At 42.2% G+C, this 26,395-nt stretch overlaps 1 protein-coding gene across 1 annotated transcript in view; it reads left to right on the top strand.

Annotated features, from left to right (window-relative positions):
• Positions 1-26,395, top strand: part of POLE2 (DNA polymerase epsilon 2, accessory subunit) — a 404,236-nt gene that overhangs the window by 138,186 nt on the left and 239,655 nt on the right. Inside the window, exons 5-6 of the mRNA XM_086936593.1 lie at positions 1,635-1,728; positions 18,771-18,845. Coding sequence (XP_086792719.1) covers positions 1,635-1,728; positions 18,771-18,845 — 169 coding nt within the window. The remainder of the gene's footprint in view (positions 1-1,634; positions 1,729-18,770; positions 18,846-26,395) is intronic.

Here is a 26,395-nt window from a genome sequence, read left to right as displayed (position 1 = left end):
GTTCTGAGGGCCAGTGAGAGCCCCTGCCGCATTTGCTAACTTTTCCAGCGGCCCAGCAAGTAGTGGGCAGCTGCACCGTTTAGACACAGTCTTGTGAGAGTCCCTGAGAGGAACAGAGGTGCCAGCCTTCCCCATCTGCGCAGCAAATAGTGCCAGCAGCATCGTTTATGCCTCGATGTTATTGTTCTCAGCTGCCCAGCAAGTAGTGGGCAGCTGCAACGTTTAGGTTTTGCACAGTGGCACACCCTGGACCTTCGCTACTTAGACAGCAGCCCTGACTTTGGGACTTAGGGCACTTGAGCCCCCTTTCTGAGATGGCCAGTTGGCCAGGGGGATGGTTACCTTGATAGGACACCAGGCCCTTATGTGATTGGTGTGCTAACTATGTTTTGGGTGCTAGGAAATGTAGTGTGTATAGTATGTTTTGCGCACCCTATTCTAATGCCTCTAAAATATGGTTTATGATTATGAGGTTGTTTTACCTATCTTGGTTTGTGTTAGGGAGATTATACTTCCCTGTGTGATTTACGCCCCTAGTGTAATTTTTACTTAGGAGGTTAGAGTCTAATGTATTTAGACTTGTGGGGTACTGAGTCTGTTATGATTTATATTACAGGTTGACGCTGAGTTTAGTGTCTGCCAGTGATTACTGGCTGTGTTCTAAGTTCATATATATTCTTTTACTATTTCTTTACCAAGTTCACTCTGTGATAATTCTGACAGTGGCCCACGTGGCCCTGTCATGTGTAAATAATCCCTTGTAAATATTGCCCCGTGCCAGTTTCAACAGTGTACATAATGTGTTTACTATTCTAATGTGTTTTGAGAATACAAAGGCTATTTTTGATATAACCTTGTGTCGAGTTCCTTTTGTGGGGGACCTGGGATGTTGTTGCTGGTGGGTGCATGCGCAAATGCTTTACACATTGCCTCCGGGATAAGCCTTATTGCTCGTGGCATGCTATCAAGGGGGTGAGCAGGGGTTATCTTTGGAGTGTAACTCCCTTGCCCTAACTAGAGTGGTGGTCTCTGCCTGGCCTTGGCGCAAGCCTCAGCCAAAAAGAGATCCCATTTCTAACTCATGGGCACAGGAAAATAAAGTCCATTCAAGTGCCCAATATGCATTCAGGAAAGATCTGGGTACGGTTGAGCAGTCACTTAACCTGGGCCTTCTAATGAGTAAGTATTGCCAGGCCACTGAGGAAGCATTATAAATATGCTTTCTCGACCTTTGCTGTGCTTTCGATTTAGTTAATCATAGAAGATTGTGGGAGTGTATGGACAACATGGGGAAACCAAAGGATATTGTTGCATTGTTGGCCAATTTATATAGAAACCTAACACCCAATGTGCTTTTTAGATCCAAATGAGAACTAAATCCACCCTTTGATATCAGAAGAAGGGTGAGGCAGGGGTGCGTGTTGGTACCCTACTTCTCCCTCTATATCAACGGTGTTGACAAATCACTGAAGGCCCTAATTCTTAGATATTTTTATTAAGAATGTTTTTTTTCTGCTCTCTGCTTTCATGTGCACTGATCTTTGTATAGTTCCAATAGGAAATGTTTGACTAGTGTTATGGAGTATTATGCTTACACTGAATCTCTCAGTGAGACAATGTTTCATGTTTTTCAGTTTGGCAATGACCAGCCACCCGGTGCCACATTTGTTTGGTACGGCTAAAGACAAAGCTGAGCTTTTCCGTGAGCGGTATACAATTTTACAACAGGTAAGGGAACATGATTTTTTGAGACCGAGAATTACTTTTTAAAATCTTCTCGACTAGGAACTGCAACAGCTGCCACCAATGAAATGTTTTCTTTTGTCTTTGCAACGATTGTTAATTGTTTGTGGACACTTCTCAAATATATTGAATCGGCCAATTAAACTATTTTTTAAAGTATCAATCTGTTGTTGTACATAGTAAGATCCAAAAATGAAAAAAATGACATTCAAGTAGCGCGCAATAAAAAAAAAAGGAAAATTAGTTTTTAATACCTATTTTCCAAACAAATGTTGGTGTCAACTTATTGAGACAAACCAGTGACACCTCTCCTGATATTCAATCCTGATGTGTTGTCATACTCCCCCGCCGCTTTACTCTTCACTGTATCTAATTATTATTAAAACTGTAGGTTTAATGCAGCAGGCGGCTGATTTGACATGTCAGTACAGGCATAGAAATAAACATCCAACATAAACTAAACTGGGCTGTCTATTCTAGGTTTTTCATATACATATGCTAAACAATACTGTCACTATAGAGGGGACATTTGTTACGTTTAAGTGGCATCTTTGTTCCTGGCTTTACTTAAAACTGCAGAGCTTCAATTGTACAGTCTCTAATAATTACTGGAACTTAACGCAAATTAAAAAATCCTTCAGAATCGCGAAGTTCTCTAGAACGTACAGTTGCCTAGCACACTTTCAGGCACTGAGATGTGTAGGTCATATCAATGTGTAGTGTCTTATAATTTCCTTCTTCCCATCACCAGTCTAAGATGGATGTATGACGTTACAACGCATTCTTTTACCATGCATGCCTTTACAACGCGGTTTTTACATCGCAATCCATTACAACGCATAGCGCTTAGAGGTGCTGTATAGTGAAAAGTTTAATTTTCTATTCCAACTCCAGTCCCCGTGGACACTAGGGAAGGTGTTGGATAGAAAATTAAACATATTCCCTATCCTAGAGCGCCCCCCCCAGCGCAATGCGTTGTAATGGTTTGCATTGTAATGCCTGCGTTGTAATGGTAGTGCGTTGTAAAAGTTTCGTTGTAACGGTTGTTCACCGTCTAAGATCCCAGATTACCTCGGTCTTTAGATCTCTCTGGCGAAGGTATATATCGAGAGGGAGTTACAAAAAGAAAGTATTCAGAATAGAAGTAAGTGGTAAGGAATATTTTTTTTAAATCTTTGAGACCATATCCAGTTATATCAAAGACCCTTCTTTTCAGACGGATGCAGTAAAGATAGTTGATAGAATGTTTGTTCATCGATGACTGGCAGAAAAGAGACTCCTCAATTGTAGAGATTTTGTTGCTCTACGTCATTAATGGATAAAACAGACCTGTTTCTTAAAGGGTTGCAGAATCAGTAAGTAACTGCTAAGGTTGTTTGGGCCAATCCGTCTTTGTAACAAACTGGATGTTTGGGCAATGGCAGAAGCAAATGTGTGAGGAATTATGTGTAACTACAGTACAACCAAACGGCAAACTATTTAAGTAATAAAGAACTTAAAGGCCTAAACTAAGTTCATTTAAGATGACAAAAATAATAATTCAAAATGGTAAGATAAGTTCCAGTGAGGAAGAAGCCATTTTACAAATTTGATAGAGCTATCTCGATGTATAGTATTTCATGAATAATAATGTTGGTATTTTGCAATGTATCCACTAGTAGTGTTACTGTAGGCAGGGCAATCTGTGGCCGGCACAACCCCGCAGGCCAGGTTGGCAAAAAGTGTTTTGTTCCTGACGGCAGGAGCAAAGACAAAACACTGCTCCCAATAGCGGGAGCACAAAGTGGATGTACCTGACTCCCATGCAGCCTGAACAGTCACTCCTTGAGGGGTGGCAGCAGGGCCACTTGTGGCCTTGCCCCCCCCTCCCAGTTCCCTAATAAAAATCAAGGCTGTGGATGTCTTGGGTAGCACTGGAACACCCCCCACATTTTTTTTTAAAAGTTCATTGTGAAGCCAAAAAAAATGAATAATAAATGTGGGGCCGGAGCTGCTTATTTACTGTTTTGTGCTCCTGGCCAGAAGTTCCCCATAATGCCCTTCATGTGCTAATTTACATATTTTGTCCTGCATTGTGGTGCTTCAGTCTAGGCAGTAGCACCACTAACATGTTACGAACATGTTGTTGGGGCTGCAAGGCGTGCAGAAGCCCCCTGAAATCAATTATCAAAAGTGATCCTGTTTCTCCTGGGGTGTATATGACGTGACCCTAGGAAATGTTCATAGTGTTTCAAAGCATTCACAGAGCTGGAGCTTTTGCTCTTCAGCTGGGATTGCAGGGGCACCTTTGTGGATGGTGTTATGACTACATGATGTTGCTTAAAGAGTGTAGAAGAAAGACTTTGACAAAGTCTATTGTTTTTGATAGGGCCAGTAGGTTTTATTTTATGTATTGATGTTATGTGGTGAGCCCTTGACAAAGCCAATAGGCTTGTCTTATAGCCAATAGGCTTGTCTTATAGGATGTACAATCCCTCCTTGACAAAGCTAATAGCTATGCCTTTCAATCAATCAATCAATATGAACTTTATTCGGATAAAAACAACATATCCATAAAAGTACAAGTTAAAAAAACATTCATTAGGATCAATATGGGCCTCCAGTAGTACAGTACATAATTCATAGTTAGACAATCTATAAAAAACATTCAACTTAAAAAAACATGAGATGGAATACATATGATTTAGCTGGGGTGCATAGAGTTACGGGTATGCACCGCCGCTTTCAAAAAAGATCCAACCCGAAAGATGAGTTCATTGGTATTTAGAGCCAGCACCATCCCGTAAGCTGCCTTATAATCGATTACGTGTAAGACTTTATAATAAGGAATCAAAAATCTTTTGGTAAGAAGTAAATAATAAGAACAAAAGGATAAAAAGTGCAGCATTGATTGTTTGTGTCGGTTATTACAGGGACAGGGTAGGAGATCAAGGTTGGTAATAAAACCCGCAGGAAATGACAACAGATATTTCATAGTGTCAGTCCTTAGCCGAAAGAGAAGGCCCCTTTCCCAGCAGCCAACTGGTTTTAACAGATATCTAGGTACCGTTGGGGGTGCAGTCTCAATTTGCATGTATCTGGCCACTGAGGTTTTTTTACATTCGGTGGCTAGTCTTGCTTTTTTATACAGTGTGTACTGTGTCTTTTGAATGAATTTGCTACTAATGGGATTTAGGAATACACATTCCAGGTTCACACTAGCTAAACTTTTGTGAACTGCGGCCAACCATGGTATGTCCATCCCCTTGTCACATTTCAAACAATCTAAAATTATCTCTCTTGTCAACAATGCTGCAGGATTTTTACAAACTCTCAACCAAAATAAAGTTGGGCGAGCCTTAACATAATCTTCTATATATTGGAGGTTAAGTTCACTATGGCTACATACTTGGATGAGGAGATGGGTGCACCCAGGATTTTATGACAAAATCTGTTCTCTTCACCCTGGATGCAAACACTGGTCGAGTGTCCCCAGAATTCCGCACCATAGGTTGCAACTGGTATACATTGAAGTCTGTAGATCTTAACGGTGGAGGGCACCACCTCAGCATTCCTTGGCTTAGGAAGCCCAAGTATGGTATTAATAGAATTTGTAAACTTCCATCAATAGGCCACAAGGTCGTTCCAAAATCCATTGGATGGGAATACCAAACCAAGGTATGGGAAAGTGCGAGTGCTCATTAATTGATTTGAATTTAAAACTATTAATGAGTTAAAATGCTTCTTAGACCCACACGTCATCAAGAAGGATTTTTTAAAATTGGTGCATAAGTCTAGGGCTGCCATGAACTCTACAAAGCCATGAACCAGAACGCGTAAACCTTTCGGAGTGCGCCCCATCAATACTGCATCAACAGCATATAACAATGCAGGTATTTTGTTACCATTAATAAATGGGACATCCTGGGTTAGAGTCACAAAAGACTTGTTTAGATCGTTCATATATAAAATAAATAGGAGGGGGGCCAGGACACAACCCTGCCTGACTCCCCTGCCAACTTCAATGGCTTTGGAGACCTCACCGTCCCTGCTAATGCGTACCCTGGCATGTAGATCTTTACGTAGATATGCTAAAAAAGAGAACAGTGACTTCTCCAGTCCATAATTTAGAAGAGTTGACCACAGCCGGGATCTATTAATAAAGTTGAAGGCCGACTTAAAATCCATAAATGCCAGGTATACAGCTGGTCTAATGGCTATAATATATTTGCTGATGATCAGATTGAGGTTAAGGCATTGTTTTACCGTGCCAACTTTACTCCTGAACCCCAACTGACATGTAGGTAAAACCTGGCATTCTGCGGCCCACGACTTGATCCTATTGTATAGTACTATTCCTAAAATTTTCAGGGTATTGTCGATCAGGGAGATCAGCCTGTAGCAACTTGGATTCGACCGGTCCCCCTTCTTAAAAATTGGTACTATGATACTGGAGGACCAAGTTTGGGGTATAGGGGAGTCAGTTAGGTTATTAAAAACATTTAAAAGTAATGGCGCCCAAAGTCGTGGTAACTTTTAATAAGATCAATGGGGAGGCCATCAGGCCAGGGGGCTTTACATCCCAGACTCTGAGTAATTGCCTCCTCAACTTCAGATAATTCAATCCAGATCCCAGTGATTGGAGTGTTATCCTCAATAGCTTGACAGAGGACTGGGGCAGCATAGATCTTACAAAAGTGAGCCTCCCTGGACTCACTAGAGATATTGCAACTAATTGACGACACTGGGTTTCCCAGAGATCTCATGCCTTTAACGGTCTGCCAAAAATTCTTGCCATTTTTTAGACTTTTTGCCCGAACTAGATTGTCCCAGTGGTCTTTAATAATCTCCTCTTTTCTGGCTGTAATAGCTCTCTTGTAACTTATCCTAAGCGATGTAACAAGAGAGCTATCTCTAGGTTTGCTTGCAAGCGCCCTCCGAAGGGCTCTATTAGCTGCAGAGCAATCAGCATTAAACCAACCTGGGTCTAAGTTAGTTTTCTTGTTGGGCTTAGACAATAAGAATTTAATGCCAATGCAAAGCTCTGAGTAGGCACCAACTACCTCCGGGTTACACTCTCTAAATGTCAGACAAGTGTCGATCAAATCAAGGTAAGATCTTGCCATCCTTTCAAATACTACCCTATTATCTATGCCACGTCACACCAGTCGAAGGTTATCAGTTGTGGGTGTAAAATCACTAGCACTGTGCGCATGGTCATAAGTTGGTCTGTGTGTAAAGCTCAGGGTCATAATAATCGGATTGTGCCCCCCCTGAACTGTGGGGATTACCTCTGCCTTTAACACATCATTTTCTAAACAGGCAGTTATGAAAATATAGTCAATGGTAGAAGCTGAGCCCCTTCCTCTATAGGTAGGTTCTATGCGACCATCCCTAGAGGGCACAGCTGCAAACTCCATAGCATTTAGAAAGTTATTGGAGCTTAGAAGATTCACTAGCTAGTCTTTTCTGTGGCTCAACAGACCCGTATGAATAGATTGGATGGCTGAGTAAATACCCTTTGGAATTTTAACCCCATCGCTGCTGATGATATCCTTCTCCTGTGCTGGGCCACAATAAAAACGGGTGTGGTCATGATGAGCTCAGCTCGTCATGAGCACCTGAGAGGTATATGCCATGACGAGCTGAGCTCGCCATGAGCACCGAAGGGGTTAACATTAAAGTCACCACCTAGACATATACCCTTGGCTTTGGTGTCGCAATTAACAAATTGTAATTTTGAAATACATTTAAACAACTCAAAGTTCATATTAGGGACAGTTTTAAAATCATCATTATAAAAGTTAATCAAATAAAGTGAGGTCCCCCGTGTATAAATGGTAGCCTGAAATGTATCACTATTAGTACACAGAGCTCTAGCATGACCACCTACCCTAATGTTAATCCATGTTGAGAGGCCGCCAGCAGGCCTTCCTGATTCAGGGATAGGGGATAAGGTATTAAAACATTCAAACCCCTCCATAAACAGCTCCCGGGTTGCCCAAGTCTCTTGGAGCATTACAATATCTTGACTGTTGATTAACTCCTGCCAGTCTGGTAAATTTAATTTAGATGCCAAACCCACAACATTCCAGCTCAATATTTTAAGTGACGCGTCTTCATTCCTTGTGGTCGGAATGTCAGGTTTACAGGGCTGGGAACAAGTTCGAGGGGATACTAATTCTGCTGCCTCAGTTAATACTTGATTCGTCGATGGAGTAGACAGTCAATCCTGGCAATCCAAACCTGATAGGGGTATGAATCTATTGAGGGTTGGGAGGGGATAAGGCGTGTTGGAGCGGGATGCCTCTGGTGTGGATTTATAAAAGTAGCCCAATGGCAAGGCCCAAATGCTAGTGATGAGATCAGCCCCCTCCATCTGTGGCGATAGTATAGCTTTTGCCACAGACAGCCTGCGAAAATTGATGGCTATACAGTCCCCCTTGATGGATTTTGGGGATATGCCAAGCCATCCCACTCTACGTACCATGATGATGTTCTCAATCAGTGATGGCCTAAATCTTTTATGTTTGGACAGCCAGTCCACACTCTTACAACGTAGTTGCTCCCAAGATTCTGTCTGATCAGATCTTAAAGGGGGGACACCTGCTAAAACTACAACATAGGGACACGCCTAAGAGGGTAGGTTTAACACCTCCCGGTTACCCCCGGAACATGACGGACAAATAGAATCAGTAGCACCCTCTTGTGGTGTGTCATCCACACCATTACTATTAAGTGGAACAGCAGAAGGATTGCTGGTAGATAATGTGGTGCTTATCAGGTTTCCATCATTGGTTGTGTTTATATCATCCCGCACTGTATTCCTATTTGACCTTCTAATACCCCCAATTTCAAAACACGAGCAAATTTTGTTACACATAACACAATCATTGGCGCCTGAATTCAAATTAGTTAGGTCGTTTGAGCTCTGTTGGCGAGTACAGGTGTTATTAGGGGGCAAATTTAGCATGGTTGGCTTTCCTACTGCAATAGATTCAGACGCATTAGGGTCTACTCTAGAGACAATATTGGGAATCATAAGTTGGGGCACAGGCAAAACAGAAGACACAACAGGCAGGCGATCCCTCATAGATGAAAGAAAACTGTCAAGAACACACTTAACACGATCAGTAATGGTATCCATAACATAACTCATGGCCACTTCGCTACTACTACTGCCATTACTAATAGTAAAAAACTGATCATTCTCAGTCTGGGTTCCAATAGAGCAATAGGAGGAATTAGTGAAGCATGCACCTGAGCCTCAACTGTTGTAAGGTTGGAAGAGGGACAAATCCAAGAATTCAGTGTTGTTCGAGTAGAACAGGGGCGGATTGGTTGCTTCCTCTTAGCACTTACTGTCTTGGCTGGCTTCCTCTTCCGTTTTGACCCAATAGGTGCAACAGTGGTTGTTGGGGTATCTGATACAGGGGGATTGGTTATGATACCACCTCTGGATTCCTCACAAGCAGTTGTTGGAATGTCAATCACACACAATTGAATTACTAACTTCAGCTGTTGAGGTCAGGGTTTGACGTGGTAACCCTAAGCCAAGAGAAAGACTCCTCTCAGTCAGTTCAATCTCATTACTAACAATACTGACTGCTCTTTCCAACATGCTGTCAATGCTTGTTGTTGGATACCGGTTGTCCCACACGCTTCCCCATAGTCGCTTTTAACATACAAATCTATTTGGTGTGAAAAGAAAATATCCTTAGCTCACCTATAAGGGATTGCGGTCAGCAATTACCAGATGAAAGGGAGATGGCCCAGTCCGGTCTCTGACTGGCGTGGACGTGCCCGCCCTTGGCTCGGGCTTCGCCCGGGCAGCGCCCGTGCGTGTCCCGCGCTGCGGGAGCCCTGTTTCGCTTAAGAGCGCCTCCTGGCGCAATAGCGTGACGTGGGCGGCGCTCCCCCGGTAATGCCGCTACGGACTCTTGGATTTGTGGTCCCGGCACGAGGAGGGTCGCCAGATGACTCTCTCGGCAGTGGTCGGCGAAAGTGCTGCGTTTCCGCTGGGCAGAACCACACCAGTCACCCGAATATCACCTTCAGGTAAGTAACAACTTTCAAAAGACTCCCGCGCTGCGGGAGCCCTATTTCGCTTAGGAGCGCCTCCTGGCACAATAGCGTGACGTGGGCGGCGCTCCCCTAGTGGTGCCGCTAGGGACTCTGGGATTTGTGGTCCCGGCACGGGTAGGTTCTCCAGATGGTTCTCTCGGCGGTGGTCGGCAAAAGTGCGGCATCTCCGCTGGGCAGAACCACACCAAGCACACAAAAATCCCCTTCAGGTAAGTAACAACTTTCAAAAGACTCTGCCGTAATGTAATGATGCGGTAACCCCTTGGCAAGCCAAATAGGCTTGCCTTGTATATTTATGCGGTCAACCCTTGACAGAGCCAATAGACGTTTCATGTGTGATGATGTGCTCCTACCTTGACAAAGCCAATAGGCCTTGCCTTGTATATTGATGCAGTCACCATTTGACACAGCATATAGGCTTGTGTTCTATAACAATGTGGTCACCCCATGACATGTTGCGTAAGCTACGACTTTGGTGTTGATCTACAACTTGTACTGTCCAATCCACAGGTGACATGGGAGAACCTGGTTCAATGCACCAATGATGAGAAAGAATTGTAATTGTAGCCCTTTAGAACTCTACTTTGTGTTTTTAAAATAGTTATTGCTTTTGGGTTTCTAACAATTGCTATAAAGGGATAATAGACAGCGTGGTAACAGACCTATTTTGTTATTCGCAGTATCACACCCCACTGCTTAAGTTAAAAGTCTTTATTGCTACAGGAGCAGTCTGTTTCTCAGTACATCTAAAACAACTACACAAATATACCAAAGACAGCAAGAAGTCCCAATATAAACAACAAGAATAAAATTTAAATTTCTAGCATAGTTAAAATGTAGTCTAAAACCTAACACCCAAATGCCTCCTTCTATGCGCTACTCTGAGAGAGGATAGAAAGCAGAGCAACTTGCAGTCTTGAGTTTCCTAGGGAGAAGCAATGCACTGCATATCTTGTTTGTTAGCAAAAGCTATCTTTATCAGCGGAGGAGTGAGGTCTTGTTCGCTGCAAAGGGCAGACATACACTGTTGCAGCAGTCTTCCTCCGGGGCTCCGCTTTATCGGCTCAAAGGTGTCAGATGAGATGTAGCATTTATAAAGTGCGAAGTGTGCTGTGCGATAATCTGGGCGTAGAATCTCGCCTCACAAATGGTCAAGTGGCAATCCTTATATATTACATTTTATCAGAGATTGTAATTTATGACATAAGTTTAGGAATGTGTGACATAGATTATATGCATCAAGGTGTGCTTCTTAGGCATTTCCTTCTAAACATATAAGGTAAATGGACGTCAATTCAGCCTACACTATTTCGGCAATATATGTGCATTTGTTCTTATTTAACGTTGACATGGTGAAAAGTAGACATTTTTCCCAGACGAATGTTGCATCAAGTGTGGGATCTATATCAATAATTGAATTGTCATGTATGCCATTAGACGCAGATAACGTCTGACCTTATGTTTCTAAGAACATTCATAATTTTTTAAACATAAGGTCAGACATTATCTGCGTCTAATGGCATACATGGCAATGATTCTGCAAAAATCGGAGAAAATGAAGACCTCAATTGTCTAACATTGAGACGATAGTAAAGCCATTATCTAAGATGGAGTCAGGGCCTACATAAAATTGAGTCGGACCTTACGGGCTTCAGTCAGACTAAGCCAATAGGTTTGCCTTTATATAATGATGTGGTGATCCCTTGACCAGCAAATGGGCTTGCCTTGTATATTGATGTGGTCTCCTCTTGATGAAGCCAAATAGGCCTGCGTTTTATGTATTTGTGTAGTACTCTTTCAGAAAGTCATTAGACCTGCATTATTTAAAATGACAACCATTATATTGTTTGAATTCAGGCTTTGTCTGCCACAGGCCAAAAAAAAGAAAAAACCCTAGAAATTCACAGAAAAAACAAAGGTTATAGTGAGTTTATAGTTCGGAAGGGTAATAAGATTTTACTTTGTTAAAAAAAACTCAAAAATTCACTGGTTAAAAAACAAAGGTTAAAATTATTTTATAGTTAATTGAAAATCCCACTTAAAATATACCATGTGAAATTATAAAAAAACACACTGAAATTCACCAGTTATAGTTTTCTGAGCTAACAATAAATTGTGCATCCACCATGCACTGCTTATGATCTAACATATTACTTCATTCATGACCTATTCAATGACATCATTAATGATATCACTGATGACATCTCAAATGACAAATGATGAAATCACTGATGACATCCTCCAATCAGTGTGACTTTAAACTTTGATTTAAAATACATATTTATGTATATTACCAACTGGCGGTCACCAGTAGGTAGTTATCGTTAAGACTATGTTTCCAGAGAAAAGCGTTTTTTGACTTGCCTATATCTTTGTCGCTGTTTAACGAATCCTGGCAACATACTCCAAACACAGTGCCCCGCTAATTCTAGTTGTGCTTGGAATCGTTCAAGCGAGGGCCAAGAAAAAGATGGAATAAATAAAGTAGGTTTCCCATGTTAATTCCCATAGAGATTTTAGACACAACTACAGCCTAGACCGCTGGACGGAATTACATCACTTTTGGCAAAAAGGTAGGTCTTGGTCCAGAAAGCCACCTTTTTAGGTCTCGCCTACGCAGAGCTCATGCGCTGCCTAGGCAAAAAGACCTTTAGCTCTCACTTTGGCTTTTCAGCCAAAAACATGCACGCTTTCCATTGTCTTCAATGGCAACGTGTGCAAGTGTGGCGATTCACTTGCTGGAGCCCGCGGCGCCATATATTATCAATTATCGCGGCGCCAGCCGCTCGCTCCTGCAAGTGAATGGCGCAGGCCCCCTCCTCTCTCCCCTCCCCCTGCAGCCGGGCGCGCTTGTGCTTGTTGTGGTAGTAGTGAAGTTATGAGGTTGGATGTAGTGTGCACCCCTGTTCTGTACGTTGAAAGAGAAGCAGCAGTATTAACACATATTAATGGGGATGTGTGCTTTTTTTGAAGCCACTGAGGAAGGATGAGCCGTTGTCTTGCACAGAGAAATTTCCATGATTTAAACCACTAGTTTCAAATCCCAGTGTGGGAGGAGGTTTTATCTTGAGTTTATGAATGTGGGATCTGGTAGACTTAGTGATAGCTTGGAAGGGCCCTTTAATATGTGGGTGTGTTTGGGCACTTTTTCTTTCAATCTCGTTAGAACTCAGACTCGCTGAGGTAGATAGGTGCTTTGTGATGCAAACCCCATTTGTATTATTCTTGGCCTTCTCTCAAGATGGCCGCCAAAGAAGACCTCAGATCTCTTACTTGCAGTGGCCCTTGGGTGATGTCAGTGTGCGCTGCCCACACAAAGTCGACCTCACTAAAAACCGAGGCACAGCTGGAGGCGTTTTTTTTTCACACCTCTCCTTACTTGGGCCAACATGATATTATGGTATTCTCTTCCGGTGGCCCGCCCCCACATTCCATTGCTTATCAGTGAATGCGCTGCCCATACTGTAGGCCTCAAGTACTGACTGGTTTTAAAATGATTATTGTTGGTTTACTTTCAGCATTAACAGCCATCTGAGCAAATAATTACTTCACACAGTATTTATCTTGCCTAAATAAAATACACATTTGTGTTGCTGCGTGTTGTACTTTCTGCTTGTGCAGGGGCCCGTGCTAGGGAGTACAGTTCCGGTTAGGTACAGGAAATGTGCCCTCCCTCCTGTAGGAAAAAAAAACGGAAGGGTTTTCCAGTGTGTTCCATTGGGGGTGTGGTTCAGTAGTGAACCCTGTTATTCCCCTCTGGCCTATTCACAGGAGGCGCGTGCTGTAGAGAGCATTTGGCGATGCAGAGGCAGTCTTATTCTTGCTGGTCACCCATTCGCTGCAATGGATGTCAGTCCAAGAAATACCCCAATGGTGGACGTTTGGTACTTCTGTTGGTCCGGGGTCCAGTATGTGGGTAAACGTCATACCGACACTAGCATTTCCATATTTGTTCTCCATGGACTCGCGAACAACAGCTGCCCTGTGTCACATTGACATGGAATTTTGAGGACGTGGCCTACATAAACATGTAACCTTGAATCGTGGACCCCAGTGCATTTGTGTGTGCTCTAAGTGGGATTTGCAGATGGCTCCCAGTGTGAATTTAGCGGAGTCAAAAGTCCACAGATATTCGGATGACTTTAAAATCAATTTTGGCCTCCGTTAGGTTTTCAAGTGCATGCACTGAGATCCAGAAATGCTTGTGCATGTTGGTTTCTGGTGACACTGTGTGCAGCAAGGCTTTTGTTCTTGCATGAAAGGTGTACTATGCATCCGTCTGCAGGTTATAATCGCATTTATATAGCGCTTCCGAACATGTATCTTTTCTCAGTTGAGTCTCACATGGGCTCAGTAGCTGCTTGTAGTGATGTTTGGTGATGATGAGCCGCACAGGAGCAGCCTGGTTTGTGTTGTGTCGGAGACAGGTTCACACACTACTCTGCCGGTCTTGCTTTGAATGTTAGTTGGTGATTACATCTTCCTCACTCCTTGCTCTGATGCCTCATGTAGGCTCAATATGTCAACAAAAATTACACACTACTAACTTTCACAATTCTTTCTGAAACTTTTCTTTGGTTTGGTAGTCCAGCCACAGTGTTGCTTTATATAATAGACACAGTGTTAGCTTTTTGTCCAAGGCCGCTCCGCCACACCAGACACTCGTGCTGGAATTCGAAAAGACTCGGTTTTCACACCTCTGTACTCTGCACTTTATCACTATTGCTTGCCTCTCTTAAACAGCTTCAGATGTGGCCGCAAAATCTTGAATGTGTGCAGTGGGTCTCGCCTTTTGGACCTTATAAGTGTTTAGCTAAGCAACAGTTGATGTTGTTGCACCAAGGATATTGTGCTGCATAACTAAATACTTCTAAGGTCCCACAAGCGAGACCTATTGGCTATGCCAATGCTTGTTGTTATTTGGTGTAAATCCGTTTAGTAGTTTTTGAGATATGAAAGGAAATTCAAATTTGTGTACCTGGCTGGAGTATAAGTACAGATTTCATGGTGGGATCTGATTGGCTGCCGAGACCTCATCTAGGAAGTGCTGGCAGCCATCTTAGGACCAATATACATGATAGCATCTCATTGAAATGCATTGTAGTGAATGGCATGTTTTGAGGGTCACAAAAATGATAACTTATAAAAGGTGATAACAGATTTTAGTTACATCATAAATCATCTGTTGAGGGAACCATCATTTTAGAAATTGTGGTGTGTTCTAAGGTGATTTACCCTGTGAAAAGACTTCTGCTGGGATTTCATCAGTCATGTTTGAGAGAAAACAGTTTTTTATGATTTTTACATAGAGGTTATGGAAGGTGCTCCAGAAGCTGAAATGAGAGCATATTTTTAGTAAATTCACACTACCTTTCTCAGCAATATGAGAATGAAGTCTGACATTCTCAGTAAATCCAAAAATACATTAGAAAAGTAAATTAGAAAACACTCACAATCGCTCAATGATGTAATCAGTGATATCATGAGTCATTTCGCTGGCAATGTTCTGAGGGATGTAATATGTGAGGTCATAAGCAGTGAATTGCGGGGGCGAATGTTTTAGTTAGCTCAGCTAACTATAACTGCTGAATTTCACTAGTTTTGTATGAGTGAAATCTGAGCCTAACTATAACGTCCCTGTAATCTACTTTGGGGTTTTCAATGAATAAGTAGATAAATATAAAAATCTAGATGTAAACAGATACATGTTATGTTCTGCTACTCATTTGAGTCCATATTAATCTTGATGTCTTCCCATATGATGCTCTAACCAGGGTGTAATTAAGTTTGCATGTGAGAGGTAAGGTTGTTTTTTTGTACGAAGGCTGGTAATTGTATTTATGCAGCTCTATCGTTTTTCCTAGGGGAAGCCCATTACAAATTGGTTACTTACTTATGCCTACTACTCCTCCTGGGGATAGGCCATCAGCCAGGACTCTGCAGCTGTCTCTGTCCTGGGCTTTTCTTCCAATCTGACTCCAGATGTAATCCATCTCCTTGCAGTCCTTCTTGGGGCCAAGTGTTTCTTGGCCTTCCTCTTTTCCTCTCCCTTGAGCGTTCCAGGTTGGGGCTTGCCTGGCGGTGCATAGTTCAGGCTTGAAGATGATGTGACTTATCCAGGGTCTTTAATGATTTTTTCATGAGCAGGGAATTGGAAAGTCTGCTGCCAAAGGTAGTTGTTACTGATGGTGCTTGGCCAGTGGATTTGAAGGACTTTCCTCAGACAAGTGTTGATGATAAAAGGCCTGGACTTTGTTGGTGGTGGTCACTGTTGTCCCCCAAGTTTCTTCTCCATTGCAAATTAATTAGTAGTTGATAATAATGGGATAGTACTCGTTTTTTTAAATTGTAGAATCTGTTTGATATAGACAATTTCGAGTTATATTTGGAAACAGGCCAAATTCCAGTGTGTGTATATTATAGCACTGGTTGAGATTGCAGCTAAGCTGTTAATGAGAATGTCTTGAAATATGTGTGCTGGAAGTGGGATGCCAGTGATAATTGTTTTGCGATAGGCTCTGGTGAGGCAGGTGAAATCCCCCATATATAGAGTTGCAAGCGCATAGAATGTATAAAGATGTCAAGAAGACGTTTGAGTTGAGCTGCAAGTCCTCCTGTTTTTTGCTCCAAGATAGCCTTCAAGGTTTGTGTAAGAGAATGATTTTGGAGGTTGAGCATACCAGGTTTGGTGATAGTCTTGTGAAGCAGCTTCAATAGCGTGTTATGTGTTGTAAAGCCTTCTTGCTTTTCTACGTTTTTAGAGAGTCAGGTGTGATTTCATAATTTAAGTTTGGCGTTAGTGTTCTTTGACTTTTTCCATTGCCTTTCCAGAGATAGTTTGTTAGATTTGGGTGTTCAACATGGTAGCATCCATCCTTTCTTCCCGCGTGCATGGGAGTTAATGGTGTTTTTCTTAAAAATAATGAAGTCAAGGGCATAGGTCATTCAATGATGGAATTGTTGAACTGAGATAATCCGTTATTTAAGTAAGGAGGTGGTTAGTTGAACGTGTACATTGTGACGTACAGCTTTTTTATAGTTTAGATGTAGGAATTACAACCTGAGAATTAGCTGGGAAATCTATGTGGAAACAAAATCAGACCTGGTCACTTTTGGCCTGAACTGATGAAGATGTGTAGCTACAAATTGAATCAATTGTATGCCTATTTGTGGTGGTAGAGCAGGAGACAATTTGTAGAAGGTTTATTGATTTTAGGCTGGGTAGATAGAATTCATTTATGTCAGTGTAGGCTTCTTACATCAGGTAGTGCAGTCCCATTATTGACAGATGCAAGGATGTTCTAAAATGACATTTGAGTTGAAATCTTCGAAGAGATCAACAAAAGCAGGATTGGATAGTGGAGGTTGTTGAAGAGGAAATTTGAGGCTGTGAAAAATGATGTAGTTGAACATTGGACCTTGTCTTGCTTCTCCTTTCAGATAATACTGAATCTCCCACACGGTGGCTCAAACATTGCAAAGCAAATCGTAAAACTCAACACCACCTAGAAAAGAGGTTTTATTTTACAAAATAAGGCTTGAGGTTTTATTTTACACAATGCTCTGTAACAGAAAGGCTTTCCCAGATGCCAAAATGAACAACTTTGAAATATATATAGTGCTATATTTATATCTATTTATATGCACGCAATAATGGCACACTTGGTAAATGCAACGGTTAAATGCATGAATAATACTAGATACATCAAATTATTACTTTGGATGAATACCTCACTCATTCACACATCACAAAGAGAAAGAAAACACCTCAAATGATCAGTGCCACTGACCACGCATCACAATGGCAATAATCAAAACACAAACACCTCAAATGATCACATCCACTTGGACCACACATCACAATGGCACTAGTCAGAAACAAATCACCTCACCCGATCGTTCTTTGCCAATTTATGCGGGGGGGGGGGTTGTTCGTTCACAGCTGGCTTGGACTCTCGACCGAGACTCCGGGTCCGTTTGTCTTACAGCAGTACGTCTACTCTGTAAGTGAGCTCCCAACTCAGGACGTTGTACATTCAGGCTAGGGTAACGTAAAACACCAAAGTCAATTAAAATAATGGTAGTCAAAAGTCATCACTGGGTGTCAGTCGACAAAGAGTGCCTCTAGCACTACAGACCTGCAGAGATGTGTGTTCTGCAGCAGTATAGAGATAATTTGGACATTAGGGGGTCTATGTGTTCCCCAATATGGTGTAGACAAACCCTTGCCCTTGTATGGGCTGAGGACACAGCTGCGAATAAATTTCATGATAGAGCAAGATGTAGACGTTAAGGACCAGTAGTGTTAAAGAAATTGCTCTCAATCAGCCTTTATTGTCAAACAACCAAACTGAGCATGTCTTTTGCTCGTTATGCAAGGGAAATTGATAGTCGAACTGAAGGGTAAAGTGAGAAGGGCTTGGAATTACTGTAGAACCAGGCTACATGTGAAGACATCTTGTGTTTTCTTTTTTCTTTGTTATGTACGCTCTAGCTGTGAGTCTGTATAGCCAGCTGCATGGTCGGTTTAGTGACAGTACGCTGGAGCTCATCAGAATTCCTAATTAATGTTTCATTACATTTCGCTTTCTGTGGTATATGGAAGTCCTTGGCTAATTAGCCATTTTTTCGCACTGGTTCACTATCTTTGCAGCTTTGTTAACAGGGTCTACATCATAATGAAGAGAAATTATTCGATGGAAGCATGAACAGTATATATATGACTTGGTAATATATGCTCTAAAAAATGTAAAACCTTTGTTTTGTCAAAACAATATTTTATTTTGTGACATTGAAACATCTCTCTAGTCTGTGTGGATATTCTAATTTCATGTATCACATTAATGCTAATGGCTAGAATTGAAATGGGGAATGAAGTACTATATTTCAGTGTTTTGAGTCTAGACATTGTGAGAATGATCAAAGCGTTTGCTCATAAACATTTAACCTTGTTTTTGTTTTAGCGAACACACCGGCATGAACTATTTACTCCTCCTGTAATTGGTGCTCATCCCGATGAAAGCAGAAGTAAATTCCAAGTAAGGAAACAAATTACGTACTCCTACTTCTAAAGGGTTCATTTGAGCTGAAACAACCTCTACATGCAAGCATTAGCCTCACATTTATTTCCTTCTAGGATGATTGGATGGCCTACTCAGAATGGAAAGAGATCACAACATGCTATAAGATCTCTTTTTTCAAAACAGACTAATGCAGGGCCGGATTTATGCCCCTCTGCCCTTCGCCATTGTAGTCCTCTTTTCTTTGTGCATTTCAGTATATTCATGCTAGCGGAATCTAGCATATTCAGTGTTGAATACTGAACGTGGCCTTACTGGTAAAACAGTTTCCTGCACAGTACATACTGCCAGTTCTCACCCTGGCATTTTGTTTCCCTTAAGAGAGATTTTTCCTGCATGGTGGTGTTTCTCACGCTGGTTCCTGAATACAGGGAATGCCGTTCCTGAAGCATTTAATTCTTGGAAAATGCCCTTCATGGTTAATCCTTCTAGTATCTAAGATTTAAGCACCTCATTTACACACGTCATTACTGTCAGTCATTTGTAGCTAGAGTTCATAACGTTTGGTTGCATTGATATACACTTTGGGTACATATTTACTTTGGAGAAACAGAATTGTGCTATGCCCAGCCACTTTTATTGCTTCTGCAAGATTCAGAGAGGCTGTTAGGGTTCCGGGCTCTTCAGAGCTGACTGGACAATGTTGTAAATAAAAGATACTCCTGTAGCCAAATCATGTATAAGTACGTTGAAGGTGTATTCATAGATACTGCTTCAGATAAGTTACTGGTAGATGTGTAGTCCAGGTGATGCCCCACCAGGAGCAGCCTCCCCGCTACTCAGCCTGCTCACTCCAACTGACATTCCCAACCTCACCAGGCAACCATGCGTCCCACGACATCATCAATCATCCAACATTCCAGACATCTCCAACACTCATTCTGGCTGAGCAGTAGGAAAGAGATACATAAATAAGGGGAAAGGCAAACAGTAGATTATAACAGACACCCATTAAGTAACATGATTTTGTATCCGTCCATCCTGCTTGGTTGACTACACTAAGTCGACTCACAGCTGCCCCCATTGTAGATCATGTGTGGTATGGTACGTTTTATAGTTTGAGTGTATACACAGAAGTTTGTTCTCATTGGGGTATTTCCATGCCGTTTGAGAATGCTGTTGGTTGACTGTTGTTGGTGTTATGCTCACTCACCTGTGGCTCTATATAGAGTTTCCAACTGGTTGTGGACTGTTGATGATTTGCTCGCTTGGTATAATCAGTCTCCAGGAGCTTCTATACTTCAACAAAAAAAACTACCTGTAGCATTTGGTGCTGACTTCAGCCTCTTCATCTCACCAAATGTTGGTGGTGAGTTACATTTTGGCTTGAACTTGTATAGAGATCGCCTAGGATTAACAATTGCTGCTATATTGCACACCCTTCTGGCATTTATTTAACTCTACATTGGGTTCAAGGATTTCGTAAAGGTAGCTGTCAACACCACAGTCTGTCCTAGAGGTTAGTGGGTGTGAGGTGTTGTTTTGGAAGTAAAATGGCCTGTGCGTCTTCAGGAAGGGAGTATGCACTTTAGTGACGTCACAAATTGGACGCTGCTGTGACAATGTCTGAAGTTGTCAAGTGCGTACATCAGTAATGTAACACATATGTATTACGCACATGCTGTATGAGGATGCTATTGGTAATGTACTGGGTAATTTGCTCACACACCTGCAACTGTAAATGGAGGTTCACCTGGCTGCCGTCAGTTGATCTCCTGCTTGTTGGTTGCCGTGAATGGTCTATGGGAGCTCCTTTCCATCCACACAAATATACCTACCTCTTCATCTCATCCCAACCAGATGAGCATTTATGGACAGATGAGCTTTTACAAATAGCAAGTATGATGGCACCCCCTCAAAGTTAAGTACGGCCAGGGAACAGAGGGGAAAGAAAAAGACACAACTAAGAAAGCAATGTTCCCTCAGTGGCCACAATGTTTCAATGCTGGTATAAATCCCATTCTTAATATAATGCAGGTGACAGATACACAACAGTCTTCTTTATTTTCTTCAAAAAGATATAAAGCTTTTTATTTTCAATTTATCATTGCTTTTATATTTTTATATTTTTTCGTAATATTTAATTCATGAGGAACATTTTATCACATATATATTTCATAAATAATTTCATGGTTCATACAATAGAAAGAACACAATATAAAGAAAATATGGCAATAGCTATATACACAAAAACAATGTACCCAAATATTTGTACCCCGATAGCACACAATCAATTACAACATACCAACACAATCATACCCTCACTGCATTCAAAACCACAGCATCTGAAACAAGCATTGGAAATGCAATAGGTCTCGCATTAGGAAAGTTTGTGCTATTTGTCTTGTAAATGACAATTTTTTTATTTGTGTTGGTTTTGAAAATATCTAAATTAATAGCTTTGTCATTTACAATGCCAATAGTTATAACTTTCGCAAATGTGACACCGATAGCCTTTGTAATGCAATGTGTTGTATTTACGTGACTTACATGTATTGATATTACAAATAACAATGTCTTTTAATGTTTTTTATTAATTAATACTTAAATAAAAGACTGCTAAAAGACGATTTGCGTACACAACAACAAACCACGCTCTAAAATGAACTAGTCCAGATGTACTTGGCAGAATTTGTAAGTTTAATCTTGTTATTCCAAAAGAATGCACATGCACAGTATATGAATGCCAATTTTTTTTTTTGCCCATCAGCACATCATTTTCCTGTTCATCTTCTTAAGAAAACAAAATCCTGATAAAAAAATATGGCACTGTAAACGGAACTGAGTGTGAATTAAAAGCTACAAGAAAAACTGCACATCACTTGTCTTGAATGCAGATATCCGACCAAGTAGCTGAGCCAGGAAGAGCCTTGTAATCAAGAATATTCGTTCAGAGGGGCCGCCCCAGCATCCACCAGCTACGCTCAGTGACCCTGCTCGTGTTTAAGGGGCGTAGATGAAGAGAGCGATTCCCCTATTGTGTCCTGGCCAGCACTGATCTAGTTACTGTGGTCAGACAGACGGGTGATTTTATTAGAGCCACCCCGGTCACAATAGAAGGAGACACGCAAGTAATTGTATCGGATCGAGGACATCGTGGTCACGCCAATTCTGAATGAGTTCAACAAATTAATGACATAAAAATATTCACCTTCATTAAATTAAAACATCACAGGGAGCATAATTTTACTTAAAAGATGGGATTTGAAAGAGAACAGACATTCCAAGAGCACATGCGTGTTCAGTTATTTTTTTGTAAAAATCAGCTTTGATGCATGATTGAATAACTATGTAAAAAGACGGAGGGAAGACAGAGAAGGGGAGGGGGGAGGAGAAATGCGACACGGCGGGCAGAGGAGGGGGCGGAGCGGGTAAAAAAAAAAAACAAGATGGAGGGAAGGCAGAGAAGGGGAGGGGGGAGGAGAAATGAGACACAGCAGATGTCTCGTTTGTAGACTCATGTTTCCGTAACAGCAGCAGCGGCCTGAGTTTGTTCTTGGGCGCTATGCCTGCGGTTCCGGCGGCTTGGGCGCTGAGCCTCAAGTCCCTGCATAATTTGTACGCACTAGTGCCATGTCTCGGGCTAACCTCCGCCAGGCGCGTGCACTTGCTGCACGACACGTCCAAGTGACATCCGGGCTGAAGTACGAAACAACTACCATAATGAGCTAAAGGAAATAAGACAAAGTTCCCGCCTCTGTACTTGTTAAAGTACAGCGCCTCACATCAGATGCACGCCATTTCTGAGCGCTGCATGTTTTTGTAACATAGGCCACGGGAAATGAAGCTCATTGCCCAGGATCACGCAGTGTGGAGACACCTGCCTCTTCTGGCCCCACACCTGACATTTAGATGGAGCAGACCACCTACCTCTCCGTGTGGCCGCGAATGCCTGCCAAGAAGGGCAGGGAAGGGAAATTCCATTGTGGGGAAGTGGAGAGAAACACGCGTCAAACTACTCGGAGAACCTATAAATTAAAAAGTATTCTCTACGGTCGAAGAGGGGGTGTCCTCTCACCAAGAACGCAAGGTAGAGTGGGTAGAGCTGTACGTTCTCCATTTACTTTGTTAAATACACTACTTAGTTGTAATAAACACCAGATTCAAATATGTGGCAACTGGAATTTGACCCAAATAGATGAGTTCTTTCACCCCAAGCCTGGTGTGGTCTGCCTTCGCCCAGATCCTGCCCCTGTGGCATACAACCACATTCAGGCGACTAAAATGGCTGTGAGTGGATGCAGTGGAACAAGAATATTTCTAGTAGCGCCTACACTATAGGGGAGACGTGTATGTATCACTGGATGCACCAGCTCTACTTTCGCCAGTCGACGCACTTGCCTCGGGGCTGGGAGGGGGCTAGCTTGCCCAGAAGCGGCCCCACATCATTTCTGAGCGCCCGTGTGGCAATGAAGTTACATTGTTACAAAAAAGATTCGATTAAAAGTGCCACAAGCCTCCATTCTGTTGCTACTAAATCTGACCTCAGTTGAGTGCTTAAGATTTTCAGACGTGCGCCCCGGCGCTACTTTAGTGACTGCATAAACATGACCGCAGCTCACTCAGTGTGAAGGGAGGGTGTCCTCTGTAAAACTAGGGCATCAAGGGAAAGAGGAGATTTGTTTTTAATTCGTGCTTTTTAGAGAGGGTGTGTGTATGTTTGGAGGCAGTCTGCAGTTGCGGGGATGCGTGGGAGGTGTGGACGTTTTGAATCAGACTAAACAACAAAACAAGAACAAAAATATAACTTTGAAACAGACCGTCCAGGCTGGACCCCGATCGAATTCCGCAGCGAAGCGGTTGTAGATGTGTGCCCGAGGGTACATTCAGCGCAAAGAAGTGCGAATTTAACCTACGATTTGGGGTGCGACAGGGCCGTATGTCGGGTTTAGTTTTACTACTTTCACGTGAAGCCGGAATATGCAACGGGAAATGCGATTTGTCCTTTTCTAAAAGATAAGACAGTTTGAGGTGACTGTATCTGAATGTGAACAATCTACAGCTGTATACGAGAACGGCTAGTGTTTGCAGGGGAGGGGGAGGAGAAATGCGACACGGCGGGCAGGGGAGGGGGCGGAGCGGGTAAAAAAAAAACAAGACGGAGGGAAGGCAGACAAGGGGAGGGGGGAGGAGAAATGCGACACGGCGGGCAGGGGAGGGAACCGAGCGGGGAGAGCGGCGATGAGGGTGTGAAGCAGCAGGGGCCTTTGAAGTGAAGCTAAGCTTCACTTCAAAGGTGTGGGAGGAGTGCTGCTGGGGAACAGATGGCGATTTGATGATGTGCACGCGCATTTTAGGTCAATGCGCTTGCGCATTGACTTAAAAGCGCACGGGCACAGCACCAAATCGCCAGTTGGGATACTAGTTGGGTAAAGTCTGTTTAAGTCGCTTTAGTCTCGCTCTGCTCAATGCGCATGCGCATTGAGAGGCGAGACCTAAAAAGGAAACTGAATCTTAATTAGCAGAACCACCCCGCCAATTAGTAGGTCTCAGAACACAGTATGAGACCCCGCACTTGGTCGACGCGCGTTTCGGCGGCACAAGGCCACCTTCCTCAGGACTTCTTCCAGACAATCAAACCCAGATATCCAAGGGACGATTAAAAACAGTTTGTTAGTCTTAGTCCATGGAGGACGATGTCACAAGAATGAACCATGTGTAATAGTATATCAAGGAGATTCCACTGTGGCTCCCCCAATGTAGAAAAAGGAGTTTCCTTTTTTCAGATGCTGTGGTTTTGAATGCAGTGAGGGTATGATTGTGTTGGTATGTTGTGATTGATTGTGTGCTACCAGGGGTACAAATATTTGGGTAAATAGTTTTTGTGTATATAGCTATTGCCATATTTTCTTTATATTGTGTTCTTTCTATTGTATGAACCATGAAATTATTTATGAAATATATATGTGATAAAATGTTCCTCATGAATCAAATATTACGAAAAAATATAAAAATATAAAAGCAATGATAAATTGAAAATAAAAAGCTTTATATCTTTTGAAGAAAATAAAGAAGACTGTTGTATCTGTCACCTGCATTATATTAAGAATGGGATTTATACCAGCATTGAAACATTGTGGCCACTGAGGGAACATTGCTTTCTTAGTTGTGTCAGATGAGCTTTTACGCCCTTTGTCCCTTTCTGTGGTGCCTGTCAACGTGTTATTGAAGACCTCTATAATACTAAGCGCGATTCCTTTGGTTCTCTTGGTGCAGTTCACCACCTATGGTCTAACTTGAATGATTAATCTTGGAGGCACTCCCTTTTTCTGTCTCTTTGTTGAGTATGGGGTAATGTCTCCTCTTTAATAAGCCAGTTCATTGCATCTCACAAGACCAATCTATTTGCTGATTCTAAATTATGATGTTCAAAAAGTCATGTTTTTCCTTATTAATATTGCTCAAACCGCTTTGGCTTCAGTACAAGTCTATTCACAGACTAGATTTGTTCTAGCAAATTGATATTTGGACTATAAAGCAATAAGGGTTTGACAAAGCTCCCTGCATTTGTCTGAAGTGCACCTCTCTATCTAACAGGAACCTGAAGATCATTTACAGCCCAAGAACCTGGACAGAGAGAGGATACACACTAAAGATAATAACAAGCAATAGAAGGGAGGCTCTCAGAGAGATAGCATCGATGGGCTGGGACCAAGATGGTATACATAGGAAGTGGGTATACCTGAGTGGTTTCTTTAGAAGTGTCAGGATCTGTAGAGAGGGTGAGAAGGCATCTAGCTGAGCGTATCATCCCCCCCCCCCCCCCTTACTGGCCACTACGACACATGTCGGGAAAGGGCATTTCTTGGATCCTGGGACACAACACACCACCCTGCATGAGTTCATTAATAGTTACCATTAGGAGGCATGATAAAGGAGATCTCCTATTTGAGATATGTCAGACAATAGACCGTGCATAGGTACAAGCGGTTTGAAGAAGGTTTTCGTAGTAGAGGGAAATTCTTGCAATGTATAGCAACTCATAATGATTCGAAGCACGCTGAATGCTATGTAAGTTGTTATCTTTAGATAAATGCCGTGATTGACGAGCCCGCATAGGGAGAAAGGACTCTGGTTAAATTGTAATTGTATTGTTTCCAATATGTGGGGTAAGTGAAAAATTGTTAATGACTGCATCTGACTTACTGTGATTATGACAAATGCCAAAAAAAAACATGTTTTGTTTCACCGCTCTAAGATATTGAACGAGATAGTGCACGTCCATTTTGGAGTGCGATTTGTATCTAGTAAGGAAGACATTTTTTGTTCTGTATTTCGATTTCTTTTCCTCATTACATCCTTCATGTGAACAATGAGTAATGTTTCAGTGCCTTCCTGGTTCTATCCATCGCAGTGACCCCTTCTCAAGTAATTTAGTCACTGTGCTATTTCATATTGAATCTGTTTTTCTTCCCCAATCATCAGTAGATTAGGTTTTCGGTCCTGAGGAATTGCGCTGATCAATAATGACATTTATAGCAAGGCACATGCCGACCATTACACACATT

The sequence above is a fragment of the Lissotriton vulgaris genome, chromosome 9, assembly GCF_964263255.1.
Source record: "Lissotriton vulgaris chromosome 9, aLisVul1.2, whole genome shotgun sequence".
NCBI lineage: Eukaryota > Metazoa > Chordata > Amphibia > Caudata > Salamandridae > Lissotriton > Lissotriton vulgaris.
Note: the sequence above shows the minus strand (reverse complement) of the source record. Positions and strands in the feature narration are given on the sequence as shown.